At 32.8% G+C, this 20934-nt stretch overlaps 1 protein-coding gene across 6 annotated transcripts in view; it reads left to right on the plus strand.

The window, feature by feature from the left end:
* The window catches only part of DMD (dystrophin), a 1320554-nt gene that overhangs the window by 633909 nt on the left and 665711 nt on the right, over window positions 1-20934 (plus strand). For 4 of the 6 annotated variants that reach the window (XM_075774516.1, XM_075774534.1, XM_075774539.1 and 1 more), the window contains 5 exons: window positions 546-716; window positions 4254-4376; window positions 5896-6033; window positions 7990-8142; window positions 9073-9255. In XM_075774516.1, the coding sequence (XP_075630631.1) occupies window positions 546-716; window positions 4254-4376; window positions 5896-6033; window positions 7990-8142; window positions 9073-9255 (768 nt within the window). Of the gene's footprint in view, window positions 1-519; window positions 717-4253; window positions 4377-5895; window positions 6034-7989; window positions 8143-9072; window positions 9256-20934 lie in introns of all 6 variants that reach the window. The other 2 variants (XM_075774556.1, XM_075774546.1) reach the window with 2 other exon arrangements.

Genomic DNA, 20934 nt, shown 5'->3' on the forward strand with positions numbered 1-20934 from the left:
TTCAGCCTCTGCCCATACTGGGATCTTCTCTTAAGATTACTGTTGCAGAGGAAGAAGGTATTTGCCCTCAGTTTTTGTAATTTTTGGAAAAAATTCCCACTGGTTTTCATCTGGTCATTTTTCCCTGCCTCAACTATGGGCATGACCAGTAATGAAAGCAACAACTATACCTCCACTTCCATAATTCAGGAATTAGCAGCTCTTCTTAGGTTTAGGAACATAAAATAGTTTAGCGTATCCTGAAATATGCGGAGGATTGTATTATTGCAGATAAGAACCTGCCTAGAAATAATGTTCACCATTAATTTCCTCTAGGAGATATTAAAACAGACATGTAGATACATTCCTGCTATAAATTTGAGATATATGAGTGGGAATGTTATCTAATGTATTTCTACTGGATTTACACACTCATACATAATTATCTGAATTTGCTTTGTGGTTTTGCTCCCTATTCCTTTGCACACTCTCTCTCTCTCTCTCTCTTTCTCTCTCTTTGCATTTATTACTAACTTCAAGCCCTGTCTCTTGCTCACGGACTGTAGCGCTTAAAGGCTGAGCTGAATGATATGCATCCAAAGGTGGACTCTGTGCGTGACCAGGCGGTAGACTTGATGACAAACCATGGAGATCACTGCAGGAAAGTAATAGAGCCTAAACTGTCAGAGCTCAACCAGCGATTTGCAGCTATGTCGCAAAGAATTAAGAGTGGAAAGGTAGGAGGACTTGCTTCCATATGGAGATGCATACAAAATGGTGTTTATATAAGGTACACAATTACAACTATATAGTGGGCTGCAATTTCTCCAAAAACTGAGCTTTTAAAGGAAAAAAAAAAAATTAGATCATAAGATTTTTTATTATTATTATTTTTGAATGTGAAGGTTTGGAGGGTTTGGCATCAAGGTCTTTTTTTACTGTTTCACAATTAGAACTATTTGCTGACTTTATATGAACGTAACAATGATTACTTCATTAACTTATAAAGAATCAGCAACATCTGGGAATCAGCAAGATTCTTAACCTCTCAAAGTATAAGTAGCTTTTTTTTTTTTTTAACATAGGTTGCCATTTGGGCACTAATTTTTCATTAAATGCACCCAGTATTTTCCTATGAGGCTGTGACTCACCAAGGTTTGAGATACAGAGAGAGATATATATACACACCGATACTGTATCAACTATACTTCAACTACTCATCTGTACAACTAGTTTGACTACTGAATCTGAGTTCAGTATGGATTAGGTAATTTGTAGTTATTACTTCTGAATTGGAATGAGGGAGCACATAAGCCACCTCCTTTCTCCATTGTATGTGCTGCCTTTATTGCAGACAGGTATTCAACAGATTAAATGCAGGTTGGTATACAGGATAATGGGAATGCGTGGATCCTGATCCTAAATCTTTTTGCTGGCTAGTGTAATAGCACTGGAAACGAATGCACAGAGGATCAGTGGCAGAGCGGGAAATAAGTTTTGCAAAAAGCATCAGCAAAGAGACATGGTTTTCATGAATTGTTTGGGGTTTATGCAGGGCTCAATACTTTGAGTAACCAGCACATTCTTTGTGGATATTTGAGTTTATTTAGGTTTCATTTCTGGAACAGGAAAGAATATGTCCTATGAAGAAAGGTCATCATTCTTTTTCCTGCTGGTCATCAGTAGTACTTCAGCTGTTCCAGTGTGGTGCTCCTCACTTCTTTCTTACAGAAGTACAGACTGTAGACAGAGAACATCTTGGCACAAAGCCCAAACAACTGTGTTGTGTGACATTTTTATTCTAACATCTGCTATCTGCAGTCTGGATTTCCTTCTCAGTTTTACCTGGCACTTCCACAATTCTGTCACCGTACAGAGCTGAAGCAGCATTTGATAGGGGTGTCTGAAATTACTGTTTTTATTAGGGAGCAATGTAGATGGTTTATCACAGGTTAACTATTGGCATTGCACGTTGTGGTCTCACTCCAAGAAGAGGGAAAAGATGCTTATCAAGATGAAGTGGCTTCCATAACAGCCTGCAAACGTCTTCCGTCTGACAACTCTCAGGTGTTCTCCCATGTATGATTGCATAGGTGAGACGAGCTGGAATGGCAGCACCTCATTAAGCTTTATACACTGTATACCTAGCAAGATGAGAGGAATTACTACAGCACATAATTTTAAAGACAAATCAGAATTTAGGGGACCTTTTCCAGGACTTTGGGGAATGGATAGCTAAGGTATGATTCCCAAAGGATATCTATAACATTAGGTATTGCATAAGACAGGCAAAAGCTTGTCTGAATTCTTGGCTGTTTACTGACTTGCTGTATGTATTTGGATGAAGGACTAAATTGCTGTGTGCCTCGTTTTGTCCACCTATATAATGTAGGTAACTGCACTTCATTTGGTCATGATTTCACCCTCATGGGCTGAAAAATTATTGTTCTTACAGGGTAATATTATGCTTTCTCAGTGTTTTGGGGTTTATTCACCTAGTGAAAACAGATTAAAAAATAAATTCAAAAGGGTAGTAAGCTCTCATAACCTATTTTTAATCAATTCTCATCTGTTTTCAAATAAGCCATATTTTTTAAAATACTAACAATTATCAGTACAAAAGTAAAGTAAATAAGAAATGACCTGTGAAGTCAGTAAATGGTAGTACATAATTATTTTGTCCTGAATTAACAAAATTATCATAGTGTAATAAAATGAGATTTAACTTTTTCATGTGGTCTTTGAACCTCATTCAATTATTGGAATTTCATTTGGTATTTTTCCTTCTACTTTCCTTTTTGTTATTGTTTTCAGCATTTTTCAGAGATTAGTAATTTTATATTTCAGTTTTATTAGTTGATTTTTCTTTTAGTGAGATTTAAGTACTTTTGAAGACATCCTTCAGAGCATTTGAGAAGAAATTACCGTGTAGTTTGCTATTGTTTCTACCTCAGTTAAAGTGCTTGCAGAGCATAATTTTGAGCTTCTTGATAAAAATTTGCGAGCACAGTATTATTCTCTATAAATACCGTACATTATTATATTTCCATTAATGTTTGTAAGTGCACAAAATCTTTGTCATTAAAACAATATCAACCAGATACAATTAAGGCATTTTTACTTTAATTCTCCCAGATCATCTGTGGAACAGCTGTGAACAGATTATTGTTGATGTCCAGTCTCTCTTATTTAAACTGAATTGCTTTGTTGCTATCTTCATTAAAAACTTTTGCTTCATAATAAAAACCAATTGTACTAGAGGGAAGAGTAAAAGACAACTGATTAGAACATAAGGTGTGTATGTCTCTAGCAAGACGACAGTTGTATGTCCAAGAGTTCCTAGAACATCATAAAGCATTAATTACCTCTTAATCTAAATTTTATGAAGAATCATCAAGAATTTGTTGCTTTTTCTTATGTTTAAAGCTTTGAAGGAAGAAAGCTTTTTCTGTTGATCCTTTGCAATGTACAATATTGCATGTTGTACATTAAACTATCCGCAGGCACTTGAGTATCAGGTAGATAAAGGGAGGTATATTGTTAATGTGGCACTTGTTTTAGAGTTTAAAACTGAACACTAAACTAAAAGCACCATAATTATACTGTGATTAATTTTGGAAGAATTGTGTCTATTTTATTCAGTTGAGGGTTTTTTAGTCTTGCATTTTTGTTGAGGTTGTTTTGAAACACAAGCTCTTTTAGTGAAGTTTTGTTGATTTTTTTTTTTTTTTAATATGTTACAAGATATCGTTAGGGGACTATCTTACACAAAGATTATCTGTCTTTTGTTTTGTATAATTCACCTGGCATTTTTGCTAGTCTTTGTGAGGGAGCAATGATTTCAAAGTACTGAAACAAATTATCAAGAAATTTTTCTCAGTCAGTAGTAGTAGGTGTTTCTTCATCTGAATGGATTGCTTGTTGCTGTGTGAGTAATTTCTGACAAACCAGATTTATCCAAGTAGTATCAACTGTTTATCTGAACCTGTTCTTACACACAAATGTAACAGTATCACAATTTTTAAATTTTCATTCACCATAAAGTTCTTATGTTTTCTTAAATGGCAATTCTACAGCACTGTTAAATACCTGTCTTTTTACTTGTGTCTTTGGGTACTTTGAGTTGTATGGTGTAGATATCTTTCCACATGATGGAAAGTCTACCATTGTTTTACCAATAGAGGGTAGAACAGATGTCTCTTTTCATTTATTTTTATAATAAAATTATTAAGTATGTGATTTAAATGAAAATCTTTGTATTTTTCCCATTTTAGCCCTTCATTCCTTTGAAGGAATTGGAGCAATTTGACTTCGATATACAAAAAATGCTTGAACCACTGGAGGTTGAAATTCAGCAGGGGGTGAATCTGAAAGAGGAGGACTTCAATAAAGATATGGTAATTTAGTTGAAATGAAAATCTGAATGAAGTGGGCAGGAAGATGAAAAAACTCAAGTGAAAATTAGAAACTTTCATATTTATATTAGGATCTTTAGATATGACTTGGACAAAATTTTGCTTTGCTAATATATTTTAAAAACCAAAAGTCCCAAGTTAGCATTAACTAAAAATTTTAGTGATAACTTGATTGTTAGTTTATAGGAAAAATATTTTTTGACCCTTGTGAAAACACAAAGCAAAACAGGAATATTATCTGCAGGTTCTATACTAGTACTGGCAGTATTATCTATGGGTCTTATACTAGTACCAGCAATATTACCTAACAGGGAATGAATATTAAAATCTCTGTAGCAGTATAAAGACCAAGAAACTCAGAGTGATGTATCTAAATGGGCAATATAGTAAAAGAAGACATTCACTGAAAACAAATGCTAGGCAATGATCATTGAAAGAAATGCCACTTGCCAATTTGTTCTTAACCAATCTGATCATACCATTTATTGTAAATAAGTTTTGTGGCTGTGTTAAGCTTTATTACTCATGTTTGCTCTTTGCAAGTAGTAAAACTATTTATGTATATTAGTGGGGGGAAAAAAAAAAAGAAAAAAGAAAGGAGTAAAATACTGCTGTGCTTTGCTACTGTTGCAATTGTGGTGTGTTTTTTCTAGAGTAATTTTTGGAGGGATGACATTTCTTGGCTGGGCAATAACAGAGATTCATCTTTAGGACCCTCTTTGTGAGTCCTCAGCAAGATCAAATATAATACAAGCAATATAAAGAGTCAATATCTTTTCTTTTTAATGAATTCTTCAAAGATAACTTTTATATCAATACCAAAAGAAATCTTTAGAAGACTTTTTTTTTTTTTTTTTTTTTTTTTAACAGCAAAAGTAAAATTTAAGGTAGTATATACTGCAGTGGTAAACTCATAAGTGAATCAAGTTTGATGGAGCAGTTTCCACTACCTGAACATATTTTGTTCCCTTTCTTTACATAAAATGTTTGGTGATGTTCAAGGGATACTTCCCCAGAAGCTGGGGCATAGATTCAACTTCTATGTAAAAAGTACTTAGTGGTATCATTTTCCCTGCCAGCATAGGTGTTTTGCACGGTGGTGATACGTTAAACGGTCAGAAATTACATAGCCTCCTAGCATACTGGCCATTTCAGTGACTATTGACAGTGATTTAGAATATTTTAGTTTTTTTTTTTTTAAAGTAAAATATATTTTACCATTTTGCCTTTAATGTTTTCATCCTGTTTTCCTGGATATTGCATAAAATCTAATATCAAACATCTGTAGGTTTTCAAGTGGTGTTTTACTTGTACCGCTCAAGTGCCTACAGATATTGTAGAAAGCAAGTGAAATTTAGTCTTCAGTGTAGAACTGCAAGTAGCTGTTAGATGATTACCTTAGCAGAGGAAGTGTGGTTTTATATGTCTGTATCTCCTAGTACTTACTTAAGTAATAATTAGATTAAAATGCCCATTATACTTGTTATTTTTTTAACATCAGAGTGAAGACGATGAGAGCACAGTGAAAGAATTGCTGCAAAGGGGCGACACGCTTCAAAAGAGAATCACAGATGAGAGAAAACGGGAGGAAATAAAGATAAAACAACAGCTGTTGCAGACTAAACATAATGCTCTCAAGGTATAGGAGCTACAGTTATAAGCACATGCTACCAAACCCATTTTTTTTTCTTCATTGCAGGGCACTGTTCTGTTAAATGAATCTTCATTACTATTTAGAGATGAATCATTTAAAACCATTTGGCTATAAACATATATTTTGTTATATACTTCTCTTGATGCCTTGCAAAAGACATTTTAAATCTCCAGTTTAACAAGTACTGTTTTGTCCTCAGTGTTACAACCATGTGATTGCCAGTTGGACAACGATTTATTTGATAATAATTCCTTTTCTAACACATTATGCATGTTTTATGTTTTTCCAACAGCGGTCAAGACCTTAGTTAGAATCAGTTCTCACAAACTTGTATTTTCAGTTGTATAACATACTGCTGGCAATAAGTTGTTTAATCCTTTAGTAAAAGATTTACATGCTATGTTATTTAGTGGGAAAAGGGGCTCCAGCATCTTTAGAATAGGGTAGGTGGTAGTACCAATAGACCTAGCAGTTAAGAGGCTGAAAATCAAAGTCAAATATCAAAATTCTGTGTTACCACACTCCTGGAGGTATACCTGTATGAGTCTCTTCCTAGAAATGTCCACAGTGAGACCTATTTGGACAAGCTAATAGTTGTAATTGGGAATGTCATCTTTCCAGGGAAAAATAAAAGTGAGGAAAGAAAAAAGATCTTATAATTGTAAAGTCATCTTGGTTATCTATCTGGAGCCATAGGCTCTGGCTACTACAGAAGAATTTTTCATCTTATTGGCAAGCAGAATTTTTCTTTCTTTTGAAAATTTTGATTAAGTTGTTCTTAGTTTGGGAAATATGGCATGGTTACATTTTATTATTACTTATTTTTAAGCAGCATCTTTCCTTTCCTGTGGATTTCATTCTAATTTTTACAGGTTCACAGATTTGTTTGAATTCAGTAAAAGAATAGCTGGAATATACCATTGTTTTGTCCACATGTAAAAGAAACTTGAAATCTATTAGGTGTCTGTTTGAGTGTTCCAAGTTATATGGAAGTAATTCATAATTTTTGTGCAGGAGAAACAAGAAAAGTGTTTCTAGAACTATGCTACTGACATGATCCTTACTAGATGTTTTTATGGAATAGAGTGATTGATTTTACTTTGGGCTAAGGCATTCAACCTTATCAAATAAAATTCAAGAACTGTTGAGGCAAATTCATCTGAGTATGTTTATATAAAATGTACTAGTATTTTTTATAATTCTTAATAAGAAGTTACAGTAATGAAAATATTTTTCTGAATTCTGTATGAACAAAGTTAAGCAGTTTAAGCAAATGCAAATGGAGTATATTTAATAATAAGTATATGAAATAACATTTTTTTTACCTTCCTGTTAAAGAGAAGTTTTAATACTTTTATAAAGCTGAGTCATAAACACAAGACATTTGTTACATACATGGTATTTAATTTAGAAAAAGGAAACCTGTCTTTGCGTACATTTCTGCATTGAAATGATTTTCTTTTGAATAGCTACAGAGTTTGCATGCAGGCTAGAATTTCACAGGAGACCACAAAGCACAGGAAGCCCACTTATGGCTAGATACTAAGTGGGCTGTGTTTCCATCTGTCCAGTAAGTATTCTGAGCAGAAGTGTTTTGTATAAAATATTGACATTTATGTAAGAGTCTTAACTTCTCTGAATATTGGTGACTGTCAATGGTTTATTCAACATGTGAACAACCCTGAATTAGATAACCTCCTTTAAAAGAAAAAAATAACCTGTTAAACTGATGAAAATATGTTGTGTTCAGTTACTTATATGCTGTTAAACTGAAGAAAAGATGCTGTGTTGAGATACTTATATACTTGATTTAAATATCAACATTTAATTTAAAAAAAATAGTGGCCTTGTGCATTTTTTTCCCTGACAGTGTGCACACATGCCAATTCATATTTTATAAGCCTTTAATTCATATTCTAATAATGTCTGCACTGTGAACAGGACTTGAGATCTCAAAGAAGAAAAAAGGCTTTAGAGATTTCTCATCAATGGTATCAGTACAAGAGGCAGGCTGATGACCTAATGACATGGCTGGATGACATTGAGAAAAAGTTAGCCAGTCTACCAGACCACAGAGATGAGCAGAAGCTGAAGGTAATGCTGTTTTGGGATGGCAATGGTAGATCTTTTTGAGTGATATTTTATCAATCTAACAGACAGCAAATGCAACAAGTATTCCAATAGATATAGAAAATTATCAGTTTGGTTCTTTATTTCTGTTTAGAGTAAAACAAACCCTAATTATCTGTGTTCAAACTGACATTTCTTTGTTGTACTATACCTCATATTTGTTTGTTATAGAGAATCTTATATAAATAATTTGAAACACACTAAATAAAAATTTTTGTCAATAATATGGAAAATGTGCAATGAATTAAGAAGCATCAAATGTTTTCTAGTAAAAATTGTAATTGATTTTATGTATCTTTGTTCCAGATGAACAAATGACTTACCGATATATGGATGACTTCTATCTCATGTTAGCACATCCATTTTCATCAGAACATATTCATATGTCACTGTCAAACTCTATAGATTTGTTTACATAATGTCAAAGTTTTTCCTAGTTTGTTTTGCATCGTGTTTCTTTGCTTCATTCTCTGTTGAGTTTCCCACAGAGTAAAATAGGAGTTAAGTAACATAGTAAAGAGTCAAATAATATATTTGTAAGGTGTCCGAACACTATTTGTCCTGAATATGCTGACCCTTATTGAGAAAATAATTTCTCCAATTGCCCATCACAGTGTACTCGCAAGAATCTGGAAGTGGAAACTGTTGGCCTTTGCTAACTAGTTTTCAGTGTGTACTAGCTGTTAGTATCTTTACAGCCAATCTCCAAGAAGATTCTTCAATTTCAGTTATTATTGTTTTGTTTAAATGTAAAATAAGACATGAAATAGCTGTAAATTTTAATTGTAATAATAAAATGGAAATGGAATTTCTGACAGAAGTATTTTGCTAATTTTCAGTTGATTGATCTAGTTAGCTAACTGTCCTGGGCCCTGTATTGGTTTTGCTCACTAGGAGATTGATGGAGAATTGGAGAAGAAGAAGGAAGATCTGAATGCGGTGCACAGGCAGGCTGAACGCTTGTCTAAGGATGGGGCTGCAAAAGCAGTGGAGCCAACCCTGATACAGCTCAGCAAGCGCTGGCAAGAATTTGAGAGCAAATTTGCTCAGTTTCGAAGACTCAACTATGCACAAATTGTGAGTTGTTACTGGCAAACTCATATGTTTGCAACTGCTACTACTAACAGCATCCTACTAACAATGAGAGCTTCAGGGTCAGTGCCAACTCTTCGAGATTAATAAGAAAAACCCTATTGTCTGCAAGTGGGGGAATCTTTATATTCTAATACAATGGTTCTCTGCTTTGGTCTTAAAATTGCCCTTAAGTTAAATCAGCCAATTACAAAAAACTCAGCAATGAAAAATTCATGTTTATTTCTGTTGCCTCATTATTTTTCCATAACACTCTCCAGTTTAAAAACGTCAGTTTGCCATGCATCTTTGTTCACTGAACATGTAAAACAGAGAAATTGTCTTTTTCAAACTACCCATCCCATGCCAATTTTAATTGTTTTTTTTATTTGTCCATTACATGTTATACTCACTTGAGGAAGAGACTAAAAAAATTCTTATGACACTATACATACATGGCCTCTTCTTCAAAGGCTTGAATTCTCAGAGGAGTTTTTGCAAGAAATTTTACTTTTAAATTTGACAGGATGAAAACACAATTTTATGAACCAACTTCATGTCTTCTTACTTTGAATTGTTTAGTTTTATAAAAAATAGAATTATTCTTACTGGTTTACACATGCTGCAATAACTGGATAAATAAAAGGGAAATAAACTCTCACTATTCCAGGTTTATGATCAAAATATGTATTGGGTGTTACCCATTTAGAGGGTTACCAGAGATTGCTTTTGCACTTACATGGCAGTTTTTCCTTGCCATTCCTACCGCTCTGCTCACTGTCTTCTGGGCTTTTGATTTTATATGAAGAAAGATAAGATTTGCTCTCAAGGAAGTTGTTGCATTGTGTGCTCTTCTATAACTTTAGAACTGCTAGTGGTAAAGGAGTGTTTCAACAAAATATAATTTTATTTATTTATTTATTTATTTATTTATTTATTTTTAAAAGTGCCTAGATTGCAGAGGGGACATACTGACAGGATAATGAAAATTTAAGTACATGAAGTGTTATAATTGATATACGGTCAACTATGGTTTAAAAAAGAAAAAAAAAGTTCCAAAAATCATCAATAATGTATAATCTTTTGGTCAATGCAGTCCTCTATTTAATGTACTGAGTGTATTGTGTATCTTTAACTTTTCTACTATTAAGTTACATAATGTATATATAAAAATAATAATTGGGATAGCTATACAGTTAATGGAAGCAATCAGAGAAACATTAACTTTGGTTTGTATGTTATTAAATCTTGTTCCATCTGATTGCTCTTTTCAGATCACTATGGTTTATATTAAACTTGATGGATGTAATCAGTTGTAAATCATTTATATTGGCATGGAGCTAGAGCAGGCTTCACTTTGTCTTGTAAACGAGTTTCTTGTTTATAATGAATATATTTGTTTCTTTGATAAGCAAGTCAGAAATAAGAATGTGCATGCAATTTATATAAAAACATTCAGCTGTCAATGTGTTTATAATGTCACCCACCACCTACCATGACAGGGGATTAATATATCCATTATAAACTTTTACTAGAAAATCAATAAAACTATATGTTAGCATATTTTTCTTTAAAATATGCAAGGTAGATACATCAGCACGTGTGCTTTTGAATTGGTCAAAGGAATACAGTCATTGACTTTTTAAAGCCGTGTAACCATTACATGTATTTTATTGTTAAAATATGTTATTTATATAATATATTTCTATCCTTGTAATGGTTAAAATTTTAAATATTCTCAGATATTTTGTACAAGAAGGCTACTTGTTAGTATTTAGCTGGGGAATGAGGTCATTATTCAATGAATTTTACATAGGTACAGGATAATTACTGTATCCTTCTAATTTCTCATGAAAAATATCTTGCTCTGTTGATAATGACCAAGGTGATATTCACATGAAATATTTTCAAAGTTTTACAGAAGCTACTGAAACAGGTAAGGGGCAGTATATTTTCACGGCTCAAATCAGAGTGAGAACTACAACTGCCTTGTAACTATTCTGGCTTTGCTGAATCAGTGAAACAAAGTGAATTTCTCTTGAATCCTTTTTTTTTCTTTTTTAATACAGCCTAAGTACCTACCTCACAGGGATGTTGTGAGGATTAATTAATTGTTAGTGCAAGACGTTAAAATACAAAAGAAAAATGAAAATTCAAACTCTTCACTTGAACACATGCATATACCAGCAAAAATAACTTTCACAGATTTACTGTTAACTATCAACTGAATAAAACCATATAATAAAAACACAAAAAAGAAATTTATTTTTAAAGTAAAAGAAATAGAAAACTGCTGCATTTTTTTATTTATAACTGATGACGTATTCAATAACAGACTTATTTAACAATTGCAAGTTGTTGTTATAAATCAATGAGGATTTAGTTGTATTGTATATCTTCCAATTCATTATTCATTGAATAAACATAGCAAGACTGCATTGAAGACAACCTTTAATTATGTGGCTTAATGACAGATTTGCATTTCTTACCTTTGTTGGAGCTTATATTTTTCTGCTATCAAGCATGAAATTAGACTGATCATGCTCCCCTGGATTTTACTTTTCCCAGCGATTTGTTGGCAAGACCTGTCAGAAGGATGTAGGAACTATAACCATATAAGAATTGATTCTCTCTAGCATCGTAGATTCTCATAAAATTCAGTATCTCACAAATATGTAGCAGTAAATATTCAGCAACTAATTGACAAATATATATGGCTAAATATATACGAATAGGAATTTTCTGTCACCACTTTTGATAATTAGGTATGATGTAGTTATATTACCTCAAACACTGCATGTTTGTGTTTAATGCCAATTTTAAGATGATATTCAGTTTGGTATAGTGATCATCTCTTCATGTGAAAATTGTCAGAGTAATATGTGATATTCTATAGGGAAAAAGGGGGGGTTATTGCAATAACAGATTAAACACAGTACACCAACACATAAATACAACTGCACAAAACCTAAAATGACACTGAGTGGGAAAAAGTTTTTGGAGTTCATGTTGTCTTACGAGTTCTTGTCCCACCTGGTGTCTTTATTCATATGTGGCAAAATAAACAGTGGGCAGAAAATTCAGTTTTCAGTCAGGCAGATTTCCAATTCCTGTGTTGAGAAAAGTTTAGTGTTCTACTTAATTTCTGCTAAAAATTTCTGTTTGAAATCAGACAGTAGTAACTTCAGTTGAGAAATCTGAATAACTTATTAAAGAGTGGAATATTTTACCATCATGTTTTAAAATGATGATTAACCACTAAATCCCACTGAAATTCATGGAAGCTTAAGATACTCTTCAAAAAACAAGCTATTAAAGTTTAATCCTAGAGCAGTAGGCAATTTTTACATATTAAATTTACATGTTTGGTTTTTAAAAAAATCATTTCAGTAAAAGTGATAACATCAGCGAGGTCAAGGGAAGTCTATTTATAGATTATCTCTGCAGAATCTAAAATCATGAAGCCTTGAGTCGCATGGTACTTTCAGAAAAGTTATCAATCCCCTATGCTACAGTCTATACCTAAATCTTCCAGTTACTATTTTTTCTGCAAGAGTTTATGCCACTATTCCAGGGTGATGAAAATAGTTATCTGTTACAGAGAAAAAGCTAGATTCAGATCGTTTAGTTTAGTTCAAATTAGATCAAAATCATTTGATATATTGATTACATTTAATTAAATTAGCTTTAGTTAATGCCTGTTTTCTAGATGAACACAGGTGCAGAGCCTACACTATAAATTCTTCTTTCATATGTTCTATCACCATATTTTATCAAGTTATCCAACATTCTTTCTGCTGTCACATATGGTGGTTTTTCTCTTTTCCTATTTCGACTGAACTATGCGTGCTGTAAATAGTAAGCCAGAGTATTTTTAGGACAAAAGGAATATTTTTTGTCAACCTCTTAACAGCAGTCAAAATTATGTACCTATTGATGTATATACAAGCAAAAATATTGGCTTACCTAAGTAATTTCATTGGTGATACCCACAAACATTCTATTGAAATTTATGGTCATTTTACTACTGAAATATTTGGGCCTGGATTTTGGCCATGCTGGGGAAAATGATAAAAATGATCAAATGATAAACATCAGGAGAGACTGTCTTTTTCATATCAATTAGACTATTTGTTGAACAAGAATGAATAAGGAAAATAGCTATGTAAAACCTGTTTATTTCTATAAGGTAAGTGATTTAGTCTGAGTAGTTCAATAGATATCTACAACATGGATAAAACACCAGTACACTTAGTACTTACAGTGACCTAAATATGAGAAGCTTCATTTTTCCAAATAAAAGACATTATTCTGTTTAAGATTCTGCAAAGCATTCAGAAATTCAAAATACCCGTCTCCTAACAGGATGATCACTTCAGGTGAGAGAGTATGTGATCAACTTCTGGAACCAGAGTAAGGACTAATCAAGTTCACATCTGAAATTCAAGAGTTTGTTTAAGTTCAGTCTTTTAAGGGCATCTTGCAGTTTGCAGTTAATGTTTCCATGCAGAGCTCTGTTTAATGACATTTAAACTTTTTTTTTTTTAACTGTTAAAGTATGTTTTTATATAAAGATATTTTCTAAAATATAAATCAAGAATTAATTGAAATAAATCTGCCACAGATAAACACAGGACTTGGTGTCCTAATTATCTGTCTGCATCTAAATAACAGATACCGCAGTGGTAACGTGCTGCCATTGGTTTTGATTGTTGTTTTCTGAAGTTTTCACAACCAGCAGCATTGGAATGAAGTGGTTTTCTTCTCATCCTTGCTTAAATATTTCTTGGGGTAAATAAACAAGTAATGGTTGCCAAGAAGAAGGGGCAAGTTAATTCTTCATTATTTCTACAATGAGTGGGAGAGAGGATGAATAAAAGAGAGAAAAGGCATTAGAAAAACAAAATAGGAAAATACTTACCAGACAAAAGGAAAGAACTATATAGTGATGGATTAGTATCTGTTTCACCTATGGGCTTTGGGTCTCTTAAGGACAGGGCAGAGGTGATCCTGTGACATCATTTAACTTTTCTGACGTTTACGGTGGCAGCTTTTTAAACAAATAGCTTTGCTCAGCACAGCTATAGACTGGGATGTTTGACTGCGGTCTGCAAAAGGGGTGAGGATAAATGAGAAACTTTGGGAAGAGAATCACAGCTGAATCTTAACACCCATTTTCTAGCATTCATCAACCTGGAAATTGCTATTACAGCATTTACTCCAAATAATTTAATTGTATTTCAAATACTTTAGTTCTATGTCTATTCTAAGATAAAAAAGCTATGGGAAGTACACTGAAGGTGGATATTGTCTTTGATATAGCTGAAGAAGAGCTAGTTTAAGAGATGCATTTTAGAATGCATTTTACATTTTCTGTGCCTAACAAGAATGCATACAGTGTTGTGGTAATTTAAGTAAAGGCCATCTATAGCCTTCTTTTATAAAAGTGGACCAATTTACTACAGTAAAGTGTATTTGTCTTCTCTCATATTTACTCATCAATTCTGCACAGTATTCACTATCATCGCTGCAAATCTATAGTATTTTACAGAATGAAGTCAAAAAATCCTGTCTTGTAGATGACAGAACTTTACAGAAAAGGTTTTTCTCTGCCATTTTTCATTATCTGTTATAAACTTTAGTGATCTAAATTACATGCTCTAGTTTAAAAGTGAAACCTGACACCTTTACCTTGTAACATAGGAATGAAAACTCTTTCTGCAACTTGGACCAAGGCTGGTTTAGGATGCTGTCTTTAAATTATATGAAGTGGTTATACAAACGTAGTCTTAGCCATGCGCAGGCTTTTCTTACTGTTCTCTGTATGGTTGAGATGGAAACAAGACCAACAGCCTTTGTTTAAAGAATCATGTTTAACATAGCATCCAGTTGTCTCTCCTTTCAATTTTCTTTGGACAAAACTGAGCATTGCACTAGTATAGTATTTTCTTCCTTATAATTACCTAGCTATTTAGGAAACAAGGCAGCTAATTACCATCTTATTTTTATCTGATCTAGTATATCATAATTTGTTAACATAAAAAAATTACATGGTGAGGAATTTGCTGTCAAAACTACTTGGCTATATGAATTAAGTAATAAAGGAAAAGACCTGCTGCAGGGTGATCTAAGCCCTAAGTGACTATCTTTTGAAAAGATGGTCATCTCCTGTCTACAATTCAGGACATCAGCATCACTCATGGGTTTGGGGGGGTTTTTTGGTTTGTTTTCAGTTTTGTGGTTTGTGGGTTTGCTTTGGTTTTTTTTTGTTTTGGTTTTTTTTTTTTTTGGTGGATGCATCTGAGTATACTCATAAAGGTGTAGAAGGAAATAAATTTGTATATGTACAGTGCGAGTGCTGAATATCTATGTGTATATTTAATTAGTTTTCAAAACTGCTGAATTGACAGCAATTTCATTCACATTATTTAAAAAAAAAATCTGTGTCTTGGAGTAACAAAATCAGCCTAAGTGACAAACTCTGTTATTATTCTGTATGATTGCATCTCTATAAATGTAGATTAAGATTATTTTAAAAAATAAAAATTGAAAATAATTAGGTAATGCCTTTTAATATTTCTGTAAGGCGTCAATGTTTAAGGTTTAGGACCTTATTTTTTGACGGTGTTAGCATTCAACAGTAACGTGGTACTTAATGATATTTTTAGATTATTTTCTAAATTATCTCAACAAACAGCTAACAGATGTAATTTGCATAAATATCTGGAAAGTTAGCATCACAAATCAACAGTCAATTTCAAAATGGGTTAGTCAATTTAGACATCAATAGACTGTATTCTAACATGTCTGTGCTTAATTTAACATTAATTGGTTCTTGGGTGATCAGTCAGTAGAGTTGAACTTATTATTATTCAAGACAGCCCTAAAGCTTCATTTATAAATGCTGTCAAGATCAGGGCACTTCTGTAGTCTTAATAGATCAGCCATTAAATAAGTTGGCGTTGACCAAAGTCAAAGGCTGCCTTGCAGCATATCATGTAGAAGCTTTTTCTGCCCCTATATACACAGTTTCTTCTCTGTAGGTTACCACTGTCTGAGAAACACAATTGTGAAATTCTGAGTAAAAAATCATTTGAAATTCCTTCCATTCTTTTGGATATTTTCTGCTGTGCAGGCAAATTTGAGTACATAATGCTGTTTTAACAGAATCAATGCGACAATTGGACATCATGATTACAAGGATATAGGGCTGTGTAGAAGAGTTTAATCTTCTAAACTGTCAACTAGATACTTTGTTAAGAATGACATTTCCTTTATAATGTCTTTATATAATTTTTATACTGTGAAAAATATTACAAGATGAATACAAGAAATTATTAACTCTATGGATTTATGTATTCTATGGTTAGCACATAAAAGCTTTCAATTACATTTTGTCTACTGGAAGGTAGCGCATATAAATCAATTACAACGGTGTTTTCCAGGTAAACCCTTATAAAATTCTGAATAAAATTTTAAAATATCTGTTGAAAACCAGCCTAGGATGTAGATTTTGCAATGTGCTCTGATTTTTTTCATTCCAAAATTTAACATGAATACCTAAGCATTTGCTTATTTACTAATTTCTAATACTGAGAATGGCTATCTCTTTTGAGTCTCTGGTAGTTAAAGGCTGCACATGGCCTGAGCAGTGTTTATTAAATGGTTATGAAGCATAGTCTTTTTTTTTTTTTAATAATTCCTTTTATACTGTTACAAATATCTGTTTAAAGTCACATCACGGAGACATACAGATTTCCTTTTAATTGTCAATTTTGTACTACTGCGATTATTAAGATTGATATATGCAATCTTTATCAGAATTAATTAACATACATGCATAATTTATTTAAAACAAGAGACACTTTCTAAATCATAGTAGTTCCAATTAGTCAATTATGCCATAATGCTACTAGATGTTGTTTTTCTTCAGGACATGGTGACATTGCTGCTGTGGCATAAGACACACAGTGCTCTCTATTTTTTTGTAATTTTCTGAAAGAGCTGGCTTATATTACATTCAGTATGGTGAATGAGAGTCTTATGTCCCAGTCTCATCAGAGTTGAAATGATTTTTTTCTTTCTCTTTGCATAAGAAAGACAGACGGACAGACCAAAGTTGAAACTATGAATACAACTAATATAATGATGAATTAGTCTGAATTTAATGTTTAAAATTAATAGTTATAGCTTTTGTCTGTATCTTTTTTTTTTTTTAATCATCTAAATGTGAAAGTAATGTACTCGAAAAAAAAAAGAAAAATTGGGGGTGGAATAAGTAGTCATCCAAGTCTTTGAGTCAAGTGACTCCAGGTATCTATCCAGTCCACCGTACAGAGCTCATCAGAGTGTAGCATGACTATCTGAGTTTTTGGGAGATGTCTCATAAATCAAGCCTAAAAGTACAGGGAGGGAACAGACATTTTCTTATGGAGAAAACCTTTGCATTTCAATCAAGTTATGAAGGTCAAAAATAAGACAGTGGAAGTAAGTTTACACTGGTTAATGTCTGTTGATTGAAGGTTTTCAAAATCAAAGCCTGCATTTTTCTATTGTTATTCTTAGCATTAAATTTTTTCTTATTAATGCTATTATTAAGAATAGTTTCATTTTAACTGCCTTTATTTCATTTTATGTATAGATAAAATAAATACATTCATTTTATCATAGAATAAAAACTGTTACTGCAGCATTTCTCAACCAGTAAGGTATGCCTTAGCAGTGAAGTATTGTGAAGGCATAAAGCACTCTCTGTCCAAGAATGGTGCTGAAAATAATCATGTAGTTTTAAACTTCCAAGTTTTATACAAGTCACTGATAAAGTCAGATAGAAGAATTAAAATATACTTTTAAGAGTTGCAAAGTTAAGTTTTTTGTGGACTGCAATCATACATAAGTAGAAAAATTACATACATGAGAAAATACTTACATTCTTATTTTAAAATTATTTTTTTTAAAAATATATTATTTTAAATGGATTTTAATGCTGTGAAGCGCCTTCTAAGGCCTTGTCTTTGTGGAATTATGTAAAACTTTTATAAATTTTTAGTCCTGTAATGAGGATTTAGATATCTCTATACTTGAAAGAGATGCTTTTTTCATGGTGATAGATAACTTGTTTGTGACTAAGGCCATCCAATCCCATAATGAAATTTCCATGTTGTTGGTAGAATTTTGATCTACTTTCTACATATATGCACAATTACCGGTAAGATGTGCCAGAAATACTGAAGACACAGAATTTATTTTTCTGAATATTAGCTGACATCATCACTCACAGTTGACATAGGAAGGGGTGACTAAAAGCTTCTTTATGCATAAATATGTACCTGAAAGCAGTTTTATTGATCTCTGACGGGATTGGATCATACTTTCGTGTTTTTAATTCTTTATTTGATACATTGATGCTAGCCATGGGCTAGCAAATATTATGTAGTTTACAGTTTGCTCTAGAAAGCAATAAATTATTCCTAAGTTTATTGGACTCTTTGAGGCATGACTGCCTTTGTCCAGGTGTTTGCTATCGGCTTTTTTGTTGTTTTTTTGTTTGGCGTTTTTTTTCATGTGTAGCACATCTATGTTTATTCCTCAGAGAAGACTGACTTTTTACGCTCTCATATAGCTCACAGCTGCTTGTAAAGAATACTTTCTCAAGCACTAGTTCACTTCAGAAGGAGGCACATGTTTGGTTTTTTTTGTCCTGAACTTCTCATCAGGATGCTGCTAGGAGCAGTGTCATGGTACAGTAGTGCTGATAGGTGTGTTTTGCCACTTTACTCCTCCCACATATTCTGTTTGTGTCAAGTTATTAACTCAAAAGCACAGCGCACTAAGGTCACTGTGAGTTTGGAGGCCTACAGTGAGAAGGGACCAAAAATGGAACAGTTGTCGAGGCCTAACACAAAAAGTTTGGAGGTTTTCTGGTTATAAATTGCTGAAAAGCAAAAGTGATGTTGGGATTGTTCCCTCTACAGAAAGAGGGAAGGAAATGGAGATGGGTGAAATGTGCTTTAACACTGAGTTTTCCAGTGCTGAAAGGAAATTAACAGCATTCTCCAAGGCTAGTTAGCTCTGATGCCACTAGGTAATACTGTTCTAGATGCAGGCAATAATCATCACAGATACTTCTTTGGGGGTGGATGTTTGATTTTGTGGGCAAAACCTGCATTATTCCTGTAGGTTTTTTTCCTTGGGTTTTTTTTGTTTGGTGGATTTCATTTGGTTGTTTTTTTTGTTTATTGGCCTTCTCTGTAAGGGCCAGTTCATGGATGTATTTCTTGTCTTTGTGTTGCACCTGGTAGGATGTGGTAGCTATCAATAAAATCAGTTTCTCATGTATAGAGTGTCACATTTATGGAAAGATCCTATCCCTTAATTAAAAATATGTAATGATGGGGAAGAAAATTCAATTTACCATTCTAGTGATGATAATGCTTGGTGAAAAACAATGCATGAAATGTTAAGCTTTACTCAAAAGTTGTTTTTTCAGAGACTAGAAATAATCTGCACATCAGTATATCATTGACAATCAAGTAAAAATACAAAATAAATTAATATCAATAAAAATGTATTTTGCAGAAATAACAGTATAGGAAATGGCCATTTACACCAGCATGTCCCCATCATTCTTAATAGTTTATTTGTATTATGTATTGTTTTTAAGTTATTTGGCTTTGAGTATTTTGAAGTAACTATCTAATGTAATCTGCCACTTTGTCAGATTCAGCTTATTCAAAAACATTCTTAAACGATTACCTAAAACTTTAATTTCCATTTTCTTATTTATTTTTAATAATTATAAAATGTTAACCTACCTTGCTTCTGAGGAACAGTTTTGACATAGCAATGACGTATATCTTTAAATAATGAATATTATTTTTAATAGTAGTGATTCCCAGCTGCTACAATCGCCTTTTTTAAAAAAAGTTTTTTTCTCATTATAGTGTTAGTATATGATTCAGTTTCAGCTACGTATTTCTAATAAAGATACTTGTCAAGAATATAGGGAAGGACTCAGCCCATTGTATCTTCTACAGTAACACAATTCCAGCAAACATAGAGACAAGCCAAAAATTTTTCCTTTCCTTTGCTGATTAAAATTTTCTGTTGTGGATATGCTTATCCTCCATTCCTTAGTGCAAGATGCCAACTTCTGCCTTGGGTTCTGTTATGATATTGTCAATGAGGGAAGGATAGAAGGAAAGAAAGACCTGTGACCTGTTGAAAAGCCACTAAAGCCATAGAAATGTAATCCTTGATTTCCAGACTTGTATCAAATTTCCAACTCTTTTATTTAAATAGTATTCTGAAACTAATTAATTTTGATTTTTTTTTTTTTTTTTTTTAGAATAAGGTATTAAATAATGTTTCCAAATATGAAGGCAGGTTCTGGTAGGCCTCTGCTTTCAAATATCGATCCATTTATTTATTTATCTGGTGGCTGTACTTCACAGTTTAACTAACAACATAGACATGAATGGTTTGCTTGAACTAGAAATCTCCTGAGTCATGTTTCCTGTAGAACTACACACAAGTAATCATCCAGCTTTGAGAAATATGAATGTAAAGTTTACCATAACGGGTAGTATGAATATATGATTGCATACATCTCATTAACATTGATGGGAGTTAAATATTACAAATATTTTGAGGGACTACTAAACCATACATGTCATACAATGCTCA

The sequence above is a fragment of the Balearica regulorum genome, chromosome 1 (assembly GCF_011004875.1).
Source record: "Balearica regulorum gibbericeps isolate bBalReg1 chromosome 1, bBalReg1.pri, whole genome shotgun sequence".
Classification (NCBI taxonomy): Eukaryota; Metazoa; Chordata; class Aves; order Gruiformes; family Gruidae; genus Balearica; species Balearica regulorum.